This window comes from Hermetia illucens, chromosome 4 (genome assembly GCF_905115235.1).
Source record: "Hermetia illucens chromosome 4, iHerIll2.2.curated.20191125, whole genome shotgun sequence".
Lineage (NCBI taxonomy): Eukaryota > Metazoa > Arthropoda > Insecta > Diptera > Stratiomyidae > Hermetia > Hermetia illucens.
In genome coordinates, this window is record NC_051852.1 from 126,915,605 (window position 1) to 126,938,403 (window position 22,799).

Below are 22,799 nucleotides of genomic sequence, written 5' to 3' on the forward strand. Positions count from 1 at the left end.
AGAGACTTTAAGGGTGTGCAGGGTCCTTAAATGGATGAGTCAGCCAAGTTGGGCTTTTCTAGAGAACCCGAGTGTAGTTTCATGAGCTCCAAATTGGATTCAGTACAGACCCTCCTGGGAGTACACCACCCGGAGAACAGGTGAGAGAAGTGGCAGGGGGAGAGTTGACGGTTCTTGCAACCCCTTCAATACGTAATTGCTGCAAGGGGAGTTGAAGCACTGTATGTTACCCATGAAAAGGTCAGAGCTGTCATACCGTCCTTTGAACATTTCAAAGCATCTGACATGGATGGCATCTCTTCGGCAATGCTAGAGGAGTGTCTGGAGCACTTAGAGCAACCTCTAAGAAATATTTTTCGAGGATGTCTTGCCCTGGGTTACGTGCCTTCCTCTTCGCAAAAGGATAAGGTAGTCTTCATACTGAAACCTGGAAAAGATAACCATTCTAATCCGAAGAACTTCAGGCAGATCAGCGTGACTCCATTCTTGCTGAAAGGTTTGGAGAGACTGGTGGAGCGTCACATTCGTGGAAACATACTTAGGTCGCACCAACTTAGTGAAAACTAACATGTTTACCAACGTGGAAAGTCCTGTGAATCTGATCTTCATTCTTTGGTCACAAAGATAGAGGATGCAACTTTAAATGGTGAGTGCGCGGTGGGGGTATTCGTGGACTTTCAAGGGGATTTTGACTGTGATGCCTCCAGAGAGCATGGTTTTGATGATGCTTTAATTTAAGTAGATCAATGAGATTCTAATGCAGAGATTGCTGTACGCTGAGGTGGGTGTCAGTCGCTATTTGCAGCAGAAGCAACTAAAGGCTGCCCCCAAAGAAGTGTGCCTTCGCAACTGCAAAATTTGCCAATACACGCTTAAGCTTATGTTGATAACGGGGCTGTGCTTGCTGTTGATCGGGATCTTAAAACGGTGTGTAGCGTGCGTGTACAGCGTGCCGTTGATTTGATAGACAGTTGGTGCCTCAGACATAGTCTTTCAGCTAATCCAAATAAAATCACAATGGATGGACTTTCCCTCCCTGAGATGAGGGGTACTACCTTTCAAATCTCCGAAGAAGTGAAATATCTGGAAGTCACTCTAGAGTAAAAACTTCTTTGGAACAAATATTTAGAGGCAAAGATGAAACGCACTCTCAGAGTTTAGGGGCTGTGCAGAAGGACCTTTGCCTCAACATGGGGATTCAGGCTTCATGTGGTAATGTGGATATACATGGCTATCATTAGGCCGATGTTTGTTTATGCATCCGTATTGTGGTGGGTTAAGGTGAGACAAAAAGGTTTTTCAGCGTAAACTAGCCGCACTGCAAAGAACTGTGTGTCTAGGTATTATTGGTGTCATGAGCACGACATCCGGCGCAGCTCTCAATGCATTACTCATACACATCCATACATCTGTTTGGTAGAAGATATGAAGTTACCCTGAAGCGTAGAGAGAACTGGGAAGTCCCAGAGGAATGCGTGGTGGGATATACGGAAGTCTTCTACATCGATGGCGCAAAAACAGAACAGGCTTCGGGAACTGGAGCCTACCTCTCGAATAAAAAGGAGAAGTGGGCTTTTCCTTTGGGACAATATACAACGGTTTTTCAAGCCCAAGTTTATGCGATCCTAAGGGCGGTAAATTGGGTAATTGACGAGCGGTTGAAAAGCAGGCGCATCGCAAATTGTAGTGATAATCAAGTTGCATTGAGGGCGTTGAGTAGTCCTTTAATCACCTCGAAAATCGTTCAGGAATGCAGAAACCGTTTGAACTCAATCTCTAGATTTAATGCGGTGGAACTACTCTGGGTACCTGGTCACTGTGGCGTAGGGGAAAATGAAATCTCGGATGCTTTAGCGAAAGAGGGGTCAATCTCCCCTATTCCGGGACCGGAACCAGCAATTGGAGTATCAGTAGCATTGACTAAGTCTGTCTTCAACTGGGAACAAGCTTCCCACAATGACAGATGGCAGAGCCTAAATGCTGTTCGACACACCAAACTTTTCCTGGCAGAACCGAACATGCGTACCGTAAAGTTTATCCTGTCGAAAAGCAGGAGACTTGCAGGAGTATTGTGGGCATTCTGACAGGTTATAACTCACTAGCTGGACATATGCTCAGAATAGGAAGATGATAGAAGATACGGGTCCCTCCTATAATGAGGAAGCGGAATCCACGAAGCATTCCCTATGTGAATGCCCCGCCTATGGACCCATCAGGCATCAGATTTTTGGTGCCGATGGTCACAAGTTGCGACGGGTAGCACCACATCCACTAACGGAAATCCTGCAATACGTTAACAAATCCGGGATATTTCGTTAGATGGGGGTGGAGAGTACAATGTGTCAACACGGCCTGAGTGTTCAGAAGCTGTAACTTCTCCCCCACCACACACACACCTACTTAAATTATAAAGGGGCGCTGCTGGTGGCGGCCGATGAAAGGTTAATGAAACAATCCATCCATCCTGGACATCAGAGGAAGCCGTGACAATTTTTGGTACAGAAACTCACAATATTATCGGAACTACAACCACCCGATTTGATTTCCCGAGCCAGTGGCTCATAGTTCACCTTTCCCTCCACATATTTTCGTTCAGTGTTGCTATTATGGAGCGACCCGTCTTGTCAATTAGCAGCACGTCGTGACGATCAGTGAGAACTTGCCGGTCTCAATGTATACAACCTTGTATACAAGCATGTTCCCTTGATCAGCACATGCTTGTATACATTATGTAGTATTATGCCTGTTCGTGTATTGCACCATTGACATGGCCGTGCAGCCAGAAATGAGATAGTCCAACGTCTCTACCGTCGAGCTGCACATTCTGCATCTCGGGAATGATGCCGAATGATCTTGGCAGATGAGGTGGCGAACTTATAAAATGCGAAGTCTATTTCTTCTTTATCGTAGACAAAGAACGCCGAAAGAAAAATATCTCTAAATAGATGGCAAGAGTATTAGGGTTGCTCAGGGAAGAGTCGGTGGGCACATAGGTTCATTTGTGCCATCAAGGACTGATTGGAGGGCACAGCGGGATTAATTGTAATCTGAACAAGTTTCCCATGGTACATTGAGGATATCGGCAGGTTTAAACTTAATCGATTGTTCAAACCGCGATGGAGCCCCAGAGGACCCAGAGCATGTATTTTTTCACTGTCCATGATTTGCGGAAGAAAGGAAGAGCTTAAAGGAGACTTTAGGAGCGGCGCTGGTATAAGAACACCTGGTGCGAAGAATACTAGCATGTCAGGAAGACAGATTATGATCGAATCTATCCAAAACAAACTGCGAACGCCAGAGGATACCAGAAAGCGCGATTATGTATGTTGCCTAGAGACGAAAGCTGACGAACTTAGAGTGAACTGACTCCGCCCCCTGAGATAATACCTTATGGCATAGGGGGAGTTGGGAATGGTTGCGGTGGGTAAAAATCCCATACGTTGGCGTGTCTAAGTCAGTATCTTTTCAAGATTTGCACCTCCTCAAAAAAAAAAGGTAGACAGGGCGCTGGAGATCAAGGACGTGAATAGGATATACGGGTGGGGGCATGCAGGAGGAGTTTTGGGACTAGGACCTAGGATGGGTGGGTTTGTAAAATTGGGACTGAAAGAAGTTACTTGTGTAGACTATTCAACCTTGGGGATCAAAAAGGCGGTTTTGGGATTGGAGTGCCAGGAGCAATAGGGTGAACAAATAAGTTCGCAGAACGTTCTCTACAACGATCTCAATCTGCCTGGCCTGGACAATGAATGGCTTGGGATGGAATTGGAACTCGGTTAGGAATTTGAGGGTGTGACGGGTTAGGACTGCGTGGTTAGAGATCTATTTAGACTGGTCTTCGTTTTCCAAGATGTTCGAACTCTGGCGGGACACTTTTTGCTTTTGGTGTGGAAATCGTTCCATTTGGAATGGGGAAGTGTCAGATCGAAGACTGAATTGGGGTCTGATAAGCTGTTTGTAGCAAAACAGTTTAACCTTCTGGGGAGTTGGGAGAGTTGGGATGTTTTGTTTGATGATAGAGCATAGCGATGTGAATGCATCGGTTGCCAGTGAGTTGGTGATATGGGGTATGGGGAACGGACACGAATTCATAGTCACACACGAGATAGGTGACTTCTTTGACGGTTGGGATGGTAATGTTGTGGATTTTGAGGGACAGGGTTTTTGGCGTCATGTGAGCATTTTCGCGCAACGGGACCGTTTCGCATTTTTGCAAATTTAGGAATAGCTTCCATTTGGAGAAGTAGTTGTAAAGTTCGTCTGAATTCAGCCGAACTTCGTCTACCAGGATGTTCTTGGTGGGGATATTGAGGATTAAGCCATCTGCATATTGATGATATTGGATGGGGTGTGGGTATGGTGGTGGTTTAGGCAGATTAGCGGTTTGTAGGATGCAGCAGGAGATGAGTAAGGTACTGCAAGGTGCGACTGTTTGCAATCCTTCGATTTCCGTCCATATAGGAAGTTGAAGATTAGCTTGCAAAGGTGCAGATATAAGTTTAGGATCCTGGAAAGCTTAAAGGCGAGTTCGTGCTGCCATACGGAGTCGAAAGCTTTCTTTAGATCGAGGAGACTCAGAAGTGGGTACTCTCAGGTGAGTTCGCCCATAAGAGTCAGTTTCCTTGTGGAGACCGTGGATGATTATGGACTGAGTCCTAAGGATGGAGGGTTTCTAGTAGTGGCACTAAGCCCTTGTTCTTTAATGAGCGAAATTTGTTGGGCAATTTGACCCTGTGGACTCTCTAAAAAGGAGGGTTCTATCACCCTTCGTGTTTTTAGGGTCGTCTTTAGGCCACTGCCCTTAAGGGATTTCAGTAGCTGCGGAACATTAATATTATATGCCGCAATTGGAGGAATTTCCTCCTTTTTTGGCTTTAAGCCACTAGCAGAGGAGGCACTGACACTTGAGGAGCACTTACACTTTAAAGACTCACCTGTTACCCTTTGAGCTTTTTCACCGACAAACAAAGTTGAAAGGGACTTCTTGTGGCTCCTTTTTGATGACCTCAAGGTATACCTTTTCTCTTTCGGGTCCCTGCTTTGGCTCACTCGCGGGTTCTTCCCGCGTTAGGCGAAATGACGAAGTCGCTACTCGCGTAGTGGAGCTGGTACTTCCGTTGGCTTGATCAAAGCAGCAACGTGCTGCCCCACGTTGCAGGGATTTCACTGTGTCCCTCAGTTCGCTGATCGTTTTCAACAGCAGCTCGATTTGAGTGCCCTAATTCCTGTTTTGCCGCAGCACATCATCATTAGTTCGCATTTCGTCGAGCGCGCTGGCCTCCGTAGACATTTGGTGCTGTTTTTCGAAGTCGTTGTTATCGGATGCCATGGGTAACTCCGGCCCCAAGTCATCCTCGGAAACGTGGTTAATATGCTGGGCATTGCTGGTGGTTTTGCGGCGCTTGGGGCCGTTTTTCTCCGTACTCATTACCTTGAATTGTTAAAATCCATTCCAGCGTTTTCTTAGTTTATGAAAGAAAAAGACCCTTGATTTTGAAAATTGGTCTGTACAGAGTGCCTAAAACTTGGTTGCTAAGTCACATCGTCTGGCGGCAATATAAATCGATGCTCCTAAAACCTGGCAGTTGATAGCAGCGGTGAGAATTTTCCCTGGGTAGGCACGGGTGCAGGTTCGTGGCAGTCCACTTTCTCTGAGCCTGAAAAAAAGCAACCGCTGCCCACGCTGTTATCGGATGTGATTCTCCCAGGCTTCCTTTTTCCGTCTGTGAAATCGCTTCTGATTGTTAGATGAAAAATAAACCATGCTTGAACGGTTTAGTTTTTTTCTCTATTTACTTTCGCCGTATTGTTGTAGGTATCGTATAGTGATATCAGTAGATGGGTAGATCCTTGTGTAAGGCCCCGTCAGGTTTAAGATGCTTGATTTTGTTAGTGTCGTGTGGCGAACTGAAGTAACAAGGATCCGCGAACGGTTTACTCCGTACGATCGCCATAATATCTTCAGAGAGCTTTTCTTGCAATGTAGACATCGATGCAATAATAGTTTTGAACTGAATGGGTTAGACCACCAACAATTTATCTGTTTCTATTTTCTTTTTGGAAATTTCTAAACCTTTTCTCTATAATTTTAGTTTTCTTCGCACGATGCACTTTGTCGAACATCTAGGCATGTCCATTGTTTCAGCACCGATGGATCTGTGCAAAGTTTGATTCTATATGTGACAGATACATCTAACAACACACCTTCATTATGCTGGGAAAAGGACCAACAAATCAATCTTCCCAGGAATGTTTCATTCCTATCATGCTCAATAGACCACAGTCTTGAGCCGGATTGCCTGTACAACAGCTTGACCTTCTGGTCGTTCGTGCTGTTGATGTGCTTCGGAACAATAGGCTTCAACGTGACAAACTGCATCAGTGACGCAATCTGCTTTGATATGCTTGGTGAATCTCAGGAGATGAAATACGGAGCGCAAAGAGTATGGGGGACTATCGGATTTGGAGCATCGGCTCTCATTGCCGGATTTCTGACTGATATTATGACGACGGATGTTGTAAAAAGTATAACGCCTGCAATTATTGTAATGATTATAGCGAGTGGGCTGGATCTCTTCAGTGTGGCGAAGTTGAAGGTAATAACATATAACACTAATTTACGACAAATATACATTTTTATGTCTCAATTGCTTCATTTCAGCTTCCGAAATTGTCTTCAGCTGACTCGATACTTCGCGAAGTGTGGACCCTTTTGCGTCAGCCACGAATTGCCATTTTCCTACTGTTTGCCACAATTGCGGGAATTATCGATTCCTTCATAATATATTTCATGTTCTGGCATCTCGAAGAAGTTGCTGCGGAGACAGGATATATGGGATCCATAAAACTTATTGAAGGCTGTGTGGTCGCTGCAGAGTGCCTGGGGGGAGAGATTATCTTCTTTCTAATCAGTGGCAGAATACTTAATCGATTAGGATACGTGCATTGCCTCTCGCTGTGCTTCTTCACATACTCAGTACGTTTAGGCCTTATATCCATTATACCGAATCCTTGGTGGCTAGTGGCTGTCGAACTCCTGATGCAAGGATGTACTTATGCTTTGTGCTACACATGCATTGTCGCGTATGCTTCAGCGATAGCTCCACCTGGAACATCGGCCACTATTCAAGGTATTGTAGCTGGAATGGATGACGGATTAGGATTTTCTATTGGTTCCTTAATTGGTGGACAATTGTATAGATATTTTGGTGGAGCGAGAAGCTTCCAAATGTTTTCAGCTGCAGCCTTTGCAACGTTCATTGCGCATATATTTTTAAGACCAGCTAGTAAGCATGAAACCCACATTTCAAGGATAGGATACCAGTCGCCCACTGAACAAATACATATGACTTCAAAAACGTGACGAGGGTCAAGTTTTAACATTGCTTAGAGATGTATCTTCCGCGAAATTCTAAAATTCTCAGTTTGATGCCAACTACTGCTGCAATACGATAAGATATTTTAGTAGAAACTTGAGTTTTCGCTAGGCTATTAATTTTTAAAATATAAACCTTCACCTTATTTATTTACGCTATATAAACACGTGTGGTTGCAGGATAAAATCTATTCATAAGTTACAATCTTTTTCAAAGACAGGATTCAAGTGAAATCATTCCATTCATGACATGGAACTCTAAAAAAACTACTGTAAACGAATAAATGGATTTATTACTAAAACTACTATAGGAGATGAAAAAGAAAGATACCCAATTTTTGTAACGAAACTTTTTCAAATTCTTGTAAAAGGTACATTTTTCAAAAGTATCTAATTGTACGTATACTTTACGATCTGAAACTACTGTAGGTAACATTTTCCAACTTTTGTATTTATTGAACATAGATATATAAATATAAATAAGTAAGCACAAAAAAATAAAGTTACCAGTATTCATCTTTACGTAAAGGTCTCGTTTTTCCTTAAATGTTTTTAATGTAGAAATTCCAAATCATACGCATGCCCTTTCCACCCAAATCATAGTCGGCTACTATTAAGTAATGTTTCATGAGAAGGCCTCTGATCCAAACCAGCGAATCCATGGTACTTATGTTACGAGCCGCCCTTGTCCTTCAGAGGCCGTCCAATCATTTTAACCTCTTTTGCGCCGCTCAGACTTCACTATTTCTTTGACTAAATTTGGCGTGCTTTGCGAATTATCAGGGACATTCTTCCCCTCTTCACGAACCTACGACAATAAATTTTTACCTAGTTCGGATCTTCAGGTATCCCGAAACCACCAGGAGAAATAGGAAATTCATCAAGCCCCTGCGTCCATTAAATTCTCTGGCTCGCCAGTTAACTCTCCCAAACTACCTTATGATTTACTCTGCTGCTACTTTTCCTCAGTCTATAAACCCTCACCTTGCTCCTCTTCCCTCCCGCTAGTGGATTAGCTGCCTCGTCCCGTCTACCATTCCCCTTCTTACCCCTCTCCTTGTCGACATCCTTATTGGAAAACTTGATGCCAATGCCGGCTCTGGCTATGATGGTCTTTCAAATCCCTTTTTGCTTAAAACTGGCAGGTCAATCTGCTTTCCCCTAACTCCTATTTCCAACAAAAGCCTCGAACAAAATCATTTTCCTGGCTTGTAGAAAGAGGCTGTCATCATCCTCATTCACAAAAGTGGCGATCGTACGCTTGGCATGAATTACCGTCCCATTTCCCTCCTCTCCTCCTGTTGGTTGTCCGCCCATTTTCGCCACTACATGTTGAAAGAGCAACATAGTTTTGTTAAGCGTAGGTCCACTGCCTCCAACTTGCTCGACTTTACCAACTTCTAACTTGTCTAAATTCACGACAAGGAGGGCGTATCATTTACACTGACTTTGCTAAAGCCTTTGACACTTTAAATCACAAGATACTTCTGTGGCGGAACGAGCAACTTTCGTGTCGGACACACGCCAGTACAAATCGTGCGGGCATAACATCGGAAAACAATTTTTGACAGCGAAAATTGTTTTTGGTGTTAATTGGAGACAGACGAGCTGAAGGAGAGAGGTGACTTCTCTCTACTTCTATCTAAACTCTCGTCTATAAACGTTTAAAAATTACTTGTTTAATGGGTTGCATCTTACCTTTCCAGCCGTTCCTGCGGCGTCTCTTTTGGCTGCTGCACATCCCGCTCTTTTTCCCCGTCCTCTCGCGTCCCGCAGAGATCTATTCTGGGTCCTTTTTTATTTCTGTTTTTCTATCAATGACCCGCTTCCCTTTCTTTACTTGTCTCTGTTTGCTCTACGCCGACGACTTTAAGCTGTTTTCCGGTATTTCGTCGCTATGGAATGTGTTTCCTTTTAATCTAATCTAGACACCCTGGTTTGTTCGTACTCTGCTAAAGGTTTAGCGCTAAATGTCAGGAAGTCTCACTCATATTTGCTACTCGCTTGAATCTCCACCTACTTCCTTCTTCTACTATTTTAACGGACATTCCTTATCATACCTAAATTCCATTCATGGCCTCGGAGTCACTTTCGGCAATAAGCTTCGTTTCGACACTCATTGCTTCGAAGTCACCAATCGAGCAGCAAAATCGTCAGGCTTTATACTTCGCACCTCCTCTTATTCTGACTCCATCTAACCCTACTTGCGTGATCTGGACACCCTCACGTAGCTGTGATTGTCTTGCCCTTGAAAATGTGCAACGTAAATTCACCCATTTCCACTTCTTTAAGAAAAACTTCGCTCTTGTGGACTACCCTTCGCGTATCCGATTCCCCTTCCTACAACAGCGTAGATCCTATCTGGATTTATGCACATTTTTTAAACTTTCATCGGGTCTGATGGACTGTTCCGCCTCTAACGAAATCCCCTGCCGCTGCTTTATCCTCCTCTGGAGGGCAATAAGTAATTGGAGATTACTCTCTCTGTCCGTTAAATAAATAAATAAATTCGAAGTAACGCAAAAATTTGAGGTTATGACCAAATATCGTACACATACCGGTGATAATTTATTTCGCAGTGTTTTGGAGCCAACCCAGAATTACTGAAAACTCACCAAAAATTTGATGTCTGATGCGTACATCCTTTTGATTTCAGTGTTTACGGTGTGGTCGACTGAAAAGATGAATATTGCAACTGCCATAATGAGAGGAACTCGAAACCTGACTACAGCCAGTCTGTCGGTGGCATTGTTGCCTAATTCTTCCAGAAAATGCGAAAGGAAGGTTAGGCAAAAGGAAAATGGGGGCGGTAACAAATGCAATTCATGAAGAGGAAAGCTGTTTGGTTTTGGTGCTTCAATTGGTCTGATGACTGCGAACCTATGGTGCGTGCCTGGAGTCAAGAAGGAGTGAAGTAACTGAGCCAACAGTCTGTATTTCGAAATTGTTAGAATTGATTAGAGAGTGGTGAGTGCTAGACGAAGTTTCACTCTTAGATCACCGTTACTTAAAATCTAATCTGACGAACAACCTGAAATACAAAGACATAATCCTAGGAAACGTATTGGATAAAGTTCAATAAACTTCTCGACAACAAAGTGGAGCTCCCTAGGCTACTAATGACTCTTTTGGCGGTAGAAGATCAATTATATACTATGAATCGCACATTTTTAAGATACTTTAAAGAGCCCTATCGTATTAGTCGAGGTAAAAGCGGCAAAAGGGTTCCCTGGGGGAACCGAGAATCGCAAAGACTCGGGAAATCAACCACACGACTTCTGAATCGTAACTGTGAAAGCAGTAAAAATGAAGACTGGTAAAACTTCAGGAACTCAAAGCGAGAATATAAGAGGCTCGCAAAACGTTACAAACGAGGCTCCTATAGATCGTGCTGATAGAAACTATAAGGTAAAGCGGATAGAGGGACTTCAAGGCTGTGGTGAGTCCTTGAAAGAAGTCGGTCAAGTTAGGCTGTACTAGATAATCGGATTGAACTTTCACGAACTCCAGAGTTGAGTGTGTATAGACCCTCTCGGAAGTGCACCATCGGGAGAACAGGTCAAGGAAGTAGGAGGGAGGGGTTGGCGGTATCCATAAACTTTTCAGCAGCGTTGGAAGTGCAATTAAGACATTGCGAGAAGGGTGATTACCGATGAAAAAGTCCTGCGATACTGTCTTTTGAGCATTTCAAAGTACCTGAGAGGAATGGCATCTATCCAGCGATTCTAAGACACAAATATACTTTGAGGGTGTTTTGCTGTGTCCGGATGGCTCATGTGGCAAGAACGCTAGGTTATCGTTGAGGAAGGTTGCGGTTTAACTCTCACTGGTGGCAGAGAGGTTTGTTATTGTGACTGGATGTCGTGTGAGTTAACTGTGAATGAGTACCTGAGTCAAATCAGGGTAATAATCGCGGGCGAGCGCAATGTTGACCACATTACCCCCAACAGTACGTGTGAAAACATAAGCGAACGGCTATGAACTCTGCGCTTGTGAGGAAAATTTGGAAATATAAGCCTTCTTAACGTTCACGCCCCTACAGAGGAGACTGCAGAGTCGGAAAAGCATACCTTCTACGAGGCAGTAGAACGAACCCTCGAAGCCTGTCCCAGATATGATATCAAGATCATACTTGGGGATTTTAACAGCCAAGTAGGGAAGGAGCCCGTATTCAGACGATACGTTGGCTCCCATAGCTTACATCAAAATACAAATGATAACGGACTGCGGATCATTCAATTAGCAGTGTCACACGAAATGGTTGTTGGAAGTACCTGGTTTGCGCGGAAAGCGGTCCACAAACATACGTGGGCCTCTCCAGACGGGATCACATTCAACCAAATTGACCACGTGTTCATCGAACGTTGCCACCTCTCAGCCTTGATGAATGTCAGAACATATAGGGGGGCCAATATAGACTCGGATCACTATCTCGTTGGCATGATGCTCCGAGCTCGAATAACAACATCACCCAGAATCCCTCTGACAATCAGGTGAGAGTTAACACTGAAGCCATCCGCAACACAACCCTCCGCAACACCTATAAGAGGGAAATGGATGCCGCAATAACCGCAGTCAACAGAGATCCTGGAGATGAACCATCAACAAATGATCTTCATAATCACCTGAAGAACGTTATCATAAATACGGCCACAAACATACTTGGCCCCAGCCATGAATGTAATCTAGCAACGAAACGGAAGAATGCTGCATGCCGAGTCATCCATGCATTCCCCAAGAACGTTGGCACGAGCGGAGACTTATCACGAACTCCGGCGAGCGGAGAAGCGACTTCACAGACGGAAAAAGGAAACCTGGGAGAACCAACAGGTCTGCGAACTTGAAAAGTACAGGGAGCAATCGCAACAGGCGCGGAAGTTTTACCAACAAGTCAGCAGGATGAAGTCTTATACACCTCGATGTTCATCCTGCCGAGACAAAGAGGGAAATCTGATTTCCGACCGAATGGAAATATTGGAACGATGGGTTGAGTACTTTGATGAGCTATTGAACAACCATAACATCGGCGAGTTGGAGGTCCCGCCAACTGAAGACGACGGACAAATACTGCCACCACCAAGTATAGAAGAAACAGTCCGGGCAATTTATCGGCTTAAAAATCATAAGTCACCAGGAGCCGATAGAATTACAGCCGAATTAGTTAAATATGGAGGCGACCAGTTACACCAAGTGGTTTATCAACTTGTGCTAAAGGTGTGGGACAGTGAATCAATGCCTGACGACTGGCAATGAGGCATTATCTGTCTCATATATAAAAAAGGAGATATCACACAGTGCAACAATTATAGAGGTATCACGTTGCTGAGTACCATCTATAAGATTTTCTCCTCTATCTTGCTAGGCCGGATAGCTCCATACACCCAGAACATCATTGGTCCATACCAAAGAGGCTTCGCTCTAAGCAAATCAGCAACAGACCAGATTTTCTCTCAGCGGCAAGCGATGGAAAAACTGTGGCAATATGGACACCAGTTGCACCATCTATTCATCGACTTTAAAGCCGCCTATGATAGCATAGCCAGGGTAAAACTGTACCGGCCATGAGAGAATTCGGTATCCCGACGAAATTAATAAGACTGACTAGGCTGACCCTGACCAATGTACGAGGCCAGATAAAAGCAGCAGGATCATTCTGAAGGCCATTCCACATCAACAACGACAAGGGTATGCTCTATCATGTGACCTCTTTAACCTGCCCTCGAAAAAGTGATGCATGATGCTGATGTAAATGCAAGAGGTACGATCCTCTTTAAGTCCACCCAACTAGTGGCCTATGCTGACGATATCGACATCATGGTAAGAACCACCCGGGACGTACAAACTGCCTTCATCCAGATCGAGCAGGTGCCATTGAACCGAGATCTTGGGCTGCAATCAGTGAAGGCAAGACGAAGTATATGGTGACAACGTCAGCACCAAAAACTAACCAAACCAACAACATCAAACCGCACTGGTCAAACAGAAAGAATAAAGATAGGAGAATACACCTACCTCCTGGCAGAAAGTTAAGGTAGTTTTTATGCATAATCCTGGGAGAGTTGACTTTTCAAACCAACCAACCAACCAATTTCAGACAAACCAGTTTAGCATCATTTCGGTTAAAAGTTTGGACTGGACTAGAGCAGGAGTCTTCCTTTCAAATAAGAACGAGAAGTCTTTAGGAGAATATGCAACGGTCTTTCAGACGATCCTAAGGGCAGAAGGCGCGGTGATTAACGAACGATTAGGGCAGGCGAATCGTATGTTCAGAATGGAGATTCTCCGAGATGATACATGTTCATTCTATAATCAGGAAGCGGGAACCTGCAACATATTCTATGTGAGCGCTCCATATATGGACGCATCAGTCATCAGATCTTCGGTGCCGATGTGCTTTCGTTGCAGTGGACCGCATTATGTCATCAGGAAGAGGACAACTGGTCCTTGAAGTAATGGTATATGGCATCCGATGAGTTGTTTCACAGTAGTATGTAAATGCATCCATATTTCGCATCCTGTATATGTACCGCTTTATAAAATGCATTTGCTGGCATATAGTATGGGCATGCCTATGGCCAGGCTAAGGAAAGCATAGGGAAAATACCAGGAAGAATGGTTAATGATCATTTATGGATCATGGAACATTGTTGTATTGTAATTAAATAATACTGAAATAGGGTTTGTGGTTTCTGCAGATTGAAAGGTGTGGCGGTTCTGTGATGAACATTTCCAAAAAGAATTAAAATTGTCATTTGTAAGTTAAGAGTAAACATATGTAGGTTAATGTTTGTGTGTGAGGTGAAGTGGTGGTGGGATTTGGAAATTTGAAAGGATAATAAACGATGCTAGATAGCATTGAGAAGCAGAATGCGGCATCCAAACAAATTCATCTTTTCGTCAGCTCATTGCAACACAAGGACAAAATGATTCGCACGCTCTAAAATTCGATGTTCTTGATTTTTTCAGTTCTACAGTAGGACGAACAATTCATTTGATTAATCTTATACATAATGCGTCAAGAGAATGAGGCAGTGTAGAGGCTTCTACGCGCTGACTGCATATTAATAAAGTAGTCTATCAAACTCGTATTTATTGTCCGTGTTATCCCGAAAATAAACTGCAATAAAAGAAAAATTTCTATTCAGTTATAGGAATAAAACAATTAATTTAAATTAGTATAAGGCAAGTAAATATTTGACTACGAAGGAGAGAGGTTATTCAAGTTTTGTCAGGGGGTAGAATCGTTGTGCTTTGATACACACTTACGTATATTAGGAGAGTAGCTATTTTGAAGTAAATTTTATAAAATACAAGTAATCGACATGGAATTGAAAACTTGGGTTCATCAAGATATAGAAATAAATAAACATTGGCTGTACCTTCAATTGACGACCATCAGACACAGACTAAAGTGTTAAATTCTTAAATCTCAACAGATTCTTTGAAATTGAGGCGTCTGGCTAGCTCTTTTCGTATCACTTTGCTAACAGCGTTCCAGTCATCAATCCTACCTTTTCTCTAGATGTGATTCTGGATATTGATGCTGTAAAATTAATCACCATTTAACCAGTTTCAATAGTAATCGAATAGTGCTAATTATTTTATAATGCTAATTCTTGGGACTTCTTCAAATCTGTCCAACTTTGGAGATTTTCTACAGAAATGGGATTTATTGTACTTTTGAGGTTTTATGTAGAATTGTTTACCAGAAAGTCAGTATGTTTTATGAGCAGGTATGCTTTAAGCACTATTTCTTGGTTTCATGGAATTTATCTAAGGGAAATTTGAAATTTAGATTGTTTTTCTTAGTAGTTGCTCATCAACTACATATGTTATGTAGCCATCGACTTAATCTTTTGGTCTGTTGATTTCAACAGGATTTCATTATTTTTAAGTTTATATTAAGTTCTCATTTTTGGGTGTTTGTAAGTAATTTGTTTCTTCCTTCAACGTTTCATGAGCAGTCCGAGTCACTTCTTCAGGGTAGATCTAAGACTCGTGCTGGGCGTCTTTCTGCGATCCCTAATTAATATCCCATAATGAACTTATGTGATAACCCTAGTCCCTGTTGATATTGTTTGTGGGCTTTTTTATGTCAATGGCATCATGATGTTCTCGGGGGTAATGTGAGATAGCACCTCGGTCCTGATGAAGGAGAATTTATGCTCCGGTAGTAATTTGTACTCCGCATAAGCGGTTCTCTATTACATCGTTTTCGTGCTCGTTAATCCGTTTTTCTATCGTCCTAGTAAAGAATGTTATATACCCCTTGTTTCTGAAGTGGCGGCTTTTTGTTCTTCCGGGTTTTCAGCGTTTGCTTTATTTTGGTCGGGGGCTTTAAGATGGTCGGGATTTTGTGTATCCTGAAAATTCTCCCCATTTGCTCCGTTATTCCTCTTATGTAGGCTAATACAGTACGGCTTCGCTCTGTGAATAGAATAGTTGCTTTGTCATGGGCTAAGACCCGACGCTTAGAGGCAACTTTGCCGCCCAAGAGGACGAAAATTTGGAAAACAATTGAACATATTTATGAAGGAGGACCCTGGGTCCTTTGCTACCGTTGCAGGCTTCCAAACATGTCTAAATCCCTATGTCCAAAATATCACATGTTGTCTAAAATATCATGTTCCAGAGCCCTGCCCCAGTCATAAGGACGCTCATGTTTTGGACGCAAATGTCTGCAAGGTCATTGTGCTGACATCTTCCTCAGCAAGTTTGAAACTGGCCCGCTTTTTCACTTCATCAAAAGACAGATTCGATGCTCATCAGTAGGTAGAATACTCGTATCGGTTAACATTATATTTTGTGATTTCACGATTGAAAATGTCGGCACCGAGTATCAGTTGACAACAGATCAGCGAATAAGGCTCGATCCAATTATTACCGGTTTTTCATCCTTCGAAACGAAGGGCTTAGGACATAAAAGACCCACAATACACATCATCGATATCGGCGATATTAATCGAATAAAACAGAGGCATTTTTCAGTCTTTTCCATTATCGAGACACTGATCGGATGCTGGCTTTGGGTGTCATCGATTTATAGTGAAGGGTCTAGTTTTCGCTGGACATCGTCGTGGTGAAACTTGGGAAAGTGCGTCTTTGCCTTGATAAGGTGAGCAGTGTCATGGTGAAGAATGCTTATCCTTTACTAGGCTAGATTTATTACAAGTCTTGATCTTGAGCGATTTACACCAAATTATGCCTCGCTGATGCTACCGTTGGTAGACATGCTTCAAAAAATTGTCAGTTCTACTGATATGAGAAAGCTGTCTTGAGGTAATAACTGATCACCGTTCGCTCAAATAGAATGAACTGGTAAAACCATTCTGTTTCATTGGCCAGATGAGCATTGACGTTTTAGGGATTTGCGTTCATCGTAACACTGCTTACCGCATGTATTTGTCAGCGGAGGTGGAAGCTTTAGAGAGAGAGACGGAAAGATGTCAGAAGTGTACTTTGATTTGTCACATTTTCGATACGTGGAATCCGAGCGCATCAGAATCCCACCAAATTCCCTGATTTGAAGGTATGTGATTTTTTTTTTCTTTTTGGGAGTAGGGTGGGTGAATGCGTTTACGCACAGAGTGTTGGACTCCCGCAACAGCACGCTGGCGGACTACCAACTAAACACCTCACTGTCATCAGAGAACTAGCCTGGAACCGTTTGACACATTACTTCGGGCTAGCCCTCCTGCTCTCCTGGCTTTGGAAGCCTTCAAGTCAGGGAATTCCTTTCACCAACGGGAGGGGAGGGGAGGAAGGGAGTTGTTAGTTCAGGAAACCCCTTACCATCCCATCCTTCTGCCGGTCGAGTTCAATCTTCTTCGTAGTAAGAAGAGCCCGAACATAATGCGCAATACGATTCCAGCTGCCAGCGCTCTTCAGCATCTCTCTGACAATGTTGTCTGGAGAGGGCTCCCCTGTGTCTGCATAAAGCTGCTGGCGGAGGCCGTCCCACCTCTCGCAAGAGAAAAAGGTGTGTTCAGCGTCATTCGCCACTCTATTGCAGAACACACAATCAGGAGATCGCGCCTTCCCAACCCTGTGCAGGTAAGACTGAAAATCTCCATGCCCACTTAGAAGTTAGGTAAGGAAGTAATCAATCTCACCGTGCTTTCTGTTCAACCATGGGTCTAATTTGTCGATGAGTCGCGCAGTCCACTTGCCCCTTGGCTCATTTTGCCAAGAAAGTTGCCACTCAATAAGGGTGCGTTGACGTTCTTCACGGGCAACCACTTCTCTTAAGTTTTCGCTCTTACGGCGATAGATAGCTTTGCGCTCCTTGGCAAGGAGGGCAACGGGGATCACTCCCGCAATCACCATTACAGCCGGTTCGGAGACGGTGCGATAAGCGTACGCCACTCGCAAAGCTCCCCCCCTTTTGAGCGAGGCGTTTACGATGCAACTCCTTGTCAAGGGCATCAGCCCATACCTCCGCACCATAGAGAAGGACGGACTGCGTTGCTCCCATGAGGAGACGTCTCCTAGTTGATATAGGGCCGCCGACATTCGCCATTAGCCGACTCAAGGCCGCAACTCCTGCTGCAGCCCTGTCCGCGGCTGCTTTGATTTGCTCGAAGAAGCTCATCTTCGAGTCGAACATTAAACCAAGGTATTTAATCGCTGGTTTTGACTCTATAGTCAACTCGCCGATCGATATGGGACGCAAGGTCGGGATTCTCCTTCTGGTCAGGATGACTACTTCGGTTTTTTCCAGCGCAAGGTTGAAACCGTGAGCAGTCATCCATCCGCTTACCCGTCGCATCAATATGCCAAGTCTGCTTTGCGCCTGTTCAACAGTGCGTCTGGCAACAAGTGCCACAACGTCGTCTGCATAACCGACCAGGCGCGATTCTTCAGGCATATAGAGTCTGAGCAGATTATCGTAGGAAGCGTTCCAGAGGTCCGGCCCTAGGATGGATCCCTGAGCTACTCCCGACGTGATTTCCATCCTCCTCTGGCCCTCTAGCATCTCATAGAACAGGGAGCGGTCTTTCAGATAATTCCTCAATATCCACAAGAGATAGCTTGGCACGTGAAAGGAGTTCTCTAGTGTGCCTAGCATATTTGTCCATCTTACGGAATTAAAGGCATTTCTGACATCAAGCGTTATGAGGAGCACTATCCGTCGAGATCGGCGGCTGTGTGCCCCGGCTCGATTAAACCCATCTACGACCTCCATAACAGCATCCACTGTAGATTTCCCTGTTCTAAACCCGAACTGCCTTGCGGATAAGTTCCCGGCAGCACGGATCGCTTCAGCGAGTCTACCCCTGATAAGCTTCTCGAGTACTTTTCCGGCCGTGTCAAGCATACACAGCGGTCGGTATGCAGACGGGAGCTCCGGGTCTCCTTTACCCTTACTGATCAACGCGAGTCTGGCCACTTTCCAGCGAGAAGGAAAAATGCCCTCCTTCAAGCACGCGTTGAACGCTTCGAGCAGCAATTCTGGCCGTTGGCGGAACATCAGTTTGTAAACTTCCGCCGAGATGCCATCAGGAAGGTATGTGATGATCATGAGATGAGCTGCACGCAACGCTGGCTAGGAAGCTTTGGAGTTTGGAGAAGTTGGCGACACAGATGATGCGCAGGATCAGCTATTAAGTGACAACATCGGAGGTAGATTGCGATAGTGGTTTTATTAGCCTCAAATGATTTTCCAGGTTGGGGACTCCACGCGACATTGTAAAACGTGAAAAGTTCCAAGCCAGACGCTTTTTCCATCAATGTGTAAAATGTTCACCTTCGATTGGGAATTTCAACGTTTTTTATCGGTTTGTCGATTGGATTGGTCTATACTTCAGGTTTCGCGACGGAAACGTTTGTGAAATAAAGACGAGGAGGACGACTAACGATTTCGTCCAGGGTAAAGGTAACTCATAAGATGGTCAACTTGCGGTGATGCTGTTTTTAGGGTAGGGGTGAGGTAGTGTCTGAAGAGTTGTCTGCCTTTGACGAAAGTGTCAATCGTCTTCACCTTTTTTGAATACGCGGACGATAAGCTCAAATGAGAGGTCTGTGGACCAAAACAAGCGAGAGTAAGTTGCGGACTTAGAATCTCCGATTTCCAAAACAATAATTGTTCAATATTGTCTTTCGAAATTTTCATTCGTGGAGCCAAACGGTTTAGCGTATATTCCGCGGTGGCGGAATAGTTGGAGAAGAGGATCTTCCACGGGTTCGGAATCTCAGAACCGATAACGACTTATCATTAGGTAAAGTTTAGGGCTGGGGTATTTAACGTCTTTCTGGACCAAGGTGGCATTCAACATATTTACACCGCATTATGCTCCTCGCAGGCAAGTGTCCCGACCCGCCATGTCGTGGTGAAACTTTTGTGTAGCTACAGTATTTGCGCAAGCGATCATTCTCAATTTCACTACTTCTTTAGATTTCTGGGATAGCTCTGCCCACTTACTTGACCTTGGTAAACGCAGCTGGTCTTTTGGCTAACGTTGAATAACTTAAGTCATTACAATTTGCTGGTTGGATATAAACGACGTTTTTTAGTCTACAACAGGTTTTTGTGATTTAATTAAAATGAAATGATAATATAATAATCTCTTTCCAAAGGCTTAATTTGTTCACACTGCTTCTAGAATCTACATATTGTATATTATGTCCACAAAATACTTGCAGGTTTGCAGATTTTATTGTATTAATCCTCAGTAAAACAAGAAAATCATAAAGTGTTGCTCTTTATTGAAACAAATACTTGAATTTGTCATTAAGTATTGACAGGGTCTTGACGACAGATTGGATCAATTGGAGCAAAACTTTTTCCTACCTTTTTTTGGTTCACGGACTCCTTTTGGGCTAAGTACCTTCCTTTTCAATTATAATGGGTAGTCCCGAGTCTGTATTTATCTGATCACGGAACGGACCGCTTTGGAAGCATCTTACTTCCTTTCTTTGAGCTAAACACCCAAGTTTTTTTAAAAAGAAAAATTGACTGACAATTTCGTCCAGGATAGAGGCAACTCATCAGACTTTCTCTCACCTCTGCCCTGGGAGCGGCATGGGTGCTTAATTCAAAAATAGGGGTGGACTACAAGAGAGGAGGAAGTAAGTTGCTTCCCAAGTGGTCCGCTCCATCATCATCATCAAGTGCATGCAGACTGAGGACTCTTTGCATACTAAACAAAAGGAATATACACCTTCAGTCATAGACGAATTTGCTTTCTATACCCCTAACTTGTTGTACACTCTATGTTATCAGAATATTGGCCCAGACATGGAACCTTGAATCCCAAAACATAAACATAGTAACGTCAAAGGGGGAGTAAAACACCCAATGCTATTTAAATTATTTTAATCAAAATATCACACCTTGGCGTTTATGTAAATTGTACAACACGTTCTTTGCTTCTATTAACTTTAAATCTACGCAAATCTGTATTTACGCGTTCTTAAACCGATCCTTAATTAATATTTAATTCAAATCTGTAATTTGCATTTTAAATATTACAGTTCACTTTCTTTACGTAAGTCCAATTTATATCACGTTTGGCGCTATGGCTGCATACTGTCTACCAATCTCTAAAAAAATATCCATTAGCAAATCGAAATTATAGGCAAATGTATTCTAATTTTGGTGTCAATAGTCTCAAGGGGAGAGCAGGTGAGGAATTAAAATATAATAATAACAAACGCAGCCTTAAGTTTCTTCGAACTTATAATCCCTCTAATTAAATAAAACCATCTTCTAATAAATTACACGCAATTTCTAATATTTGAATGATAATGAAGAAGTTGAAACAAAAACGACGCCAAGTCTGGGTAACTCTCATATTAGATACTACCCTTGCATAAAATTATCATTTTCGAGGCGAAGATTCAAGAAGATTTCGTTCAATCATTAATTAATTTATGCCAAACACGTTTTTGGATTAATTTCCTAAGATATCGACTTTTCTGAGAATTCGTCCATTCATAAATTTGAATCTTGTTAGTTTTTGTAAGATTAACCCTTGACAAAGCCACAGATATTTAAGAAAAAAGGTGAATTTTAATCAGGCGTACAATTAATCACTTTTTTTCGAGTCTGAAAAGATTTGATTGAATTATAACAGTGATAAGCAGCGAAATCTTGGGAATTTAATATCGATGTGCACTTGATCTCTATCGGTTTTTAAGGGGGTTGCAAGCTTTTAGTATGGTCATACGAATCTAGGATCAATGCTATCAGCCAGGGGTAAACTGCGCAGTGAGATTGCTTGACACATCAGCGATACTTGGATGAAGTGGTGTTTTTTGCGATCGATGCATTAACGGACGGTCTAAACCCAAAATCAATTGCAGTGTTGTTCCTTGTTGTCCTCTGTGATTATGAATGACGCCCGACTGCCAAGACAATGAACGGTGCCTCGCGATCATGGAGACGAAGTTGTTGGTTGTGCTGGATCAGTGGCGTAAGACACTGTGTTCATATTCAATATTAGGACATCCGAAACCTATATGGGAATACACTCGTTTAATTCGCGATGAAGAGGCCACACTAACTAAGATTGGCATACATTTTAAAGTTAATGTGAAGCAACCAAAAGGTCGACCGAAATATAATTGTAATGGTTTGATACACTAGGTGATCATTGGAGACCATCTCGGCTGTCTTTGGGCCAAACGTGTGACCGAGAAAAAAGGGTGAATTTAATCAACATGAGTCGGTCCCTCTACCAAACGCGATATACGCTAAGGCGAATAATAGTCAGTATCGAGATCAACAGATTCAAAAACTTTTCCTTCAGCAGGTTTAAAGCTTCGGTAGCAATATGCAAAATTGCTTCTTCTTCTTGTATATTATCGACAAAGATATTAATCTGCGGCACAAGGAAAGCATAAAAAACTCGTTTTATATATCTAGGCTGCAGCTGCTGGCGAGGGTGACGTGCAAATAAGGCCCGATGTTGGAGAGTGAACACTACAGAGTGTTGCAAGGCGAATGTAAAAATGCTTCATGATTCTTGGGTTGCTCGTAGCATAGTGCCGTCAGCTTTGTTTTACATAATGCATAACACCACAGAGAGTTAAAATAAATTTCACTTCGATTCTATTTCTTTGCCAGAAAATAGCGTTTCCTGTATTTCGTAGAAATCCCGGTCTTTTTTAGCACCAATGTTTTGGCTCTTTCTTAGTTTTCACTCTTGGTATAAACAGTCACAAATACCCTGTTCTCAGAGGGCGGAAAAAAGTGGGGGGGGGGGGTATCTTATGGACTCAGAGCCTTGGGATTCAGAATAGAGAAACTTTAAAAAATTAAATCGGTTATCAAATTTCGGATAAAAAACTGGAAATGGTGAGATCACTGAAGTTAAGTGTCGCTGGAAGTTGTTAGTGATTAGATTAGGGGCCATTTGGGAACATTTTATTTAATTTTTTCAGCTGTTATCCTTTAGCTGCTTTTTATACGTTTTCGATGCTA

The 22,799-nt window shown here is 43.1% G+C and overlaps 1 protein-coding gene across 4 annotated transcripts in view; it reads left to right on the top strand.

Annotated features, from left to right (window-relative positions):
* The window catches only part of LOC119653579 (major facilitator superfamily domain-containing protein 6), a 91,104-nt gene extending 83,201 nt beyond the window's left edge, over positions 1-7,903 (top strand). For all 4 annotated transcript variants that reach the window (XM_038058324.1, XM_038058325.1, XM_038058322.1 and 1 more), the window contains exons 5-6: positions 6,093-6,596; positions 6,662-7,903. In XM_038058324.1, coding sequence (XP_037914252.1) covers positions 6,093-6,596; positions 6,662-7,363 — 1,206 coding nt within the window. In that variant the 3' untranslated portion in view covers positions 7,364-7,903. The remainder of the gene's footprint in view (positions 1-6,092; positions 6,597-6,661) is intronic.
* The last annotated feature ends 14,896 nt before the right edge of the window (positions 7,904-22,799 follow it).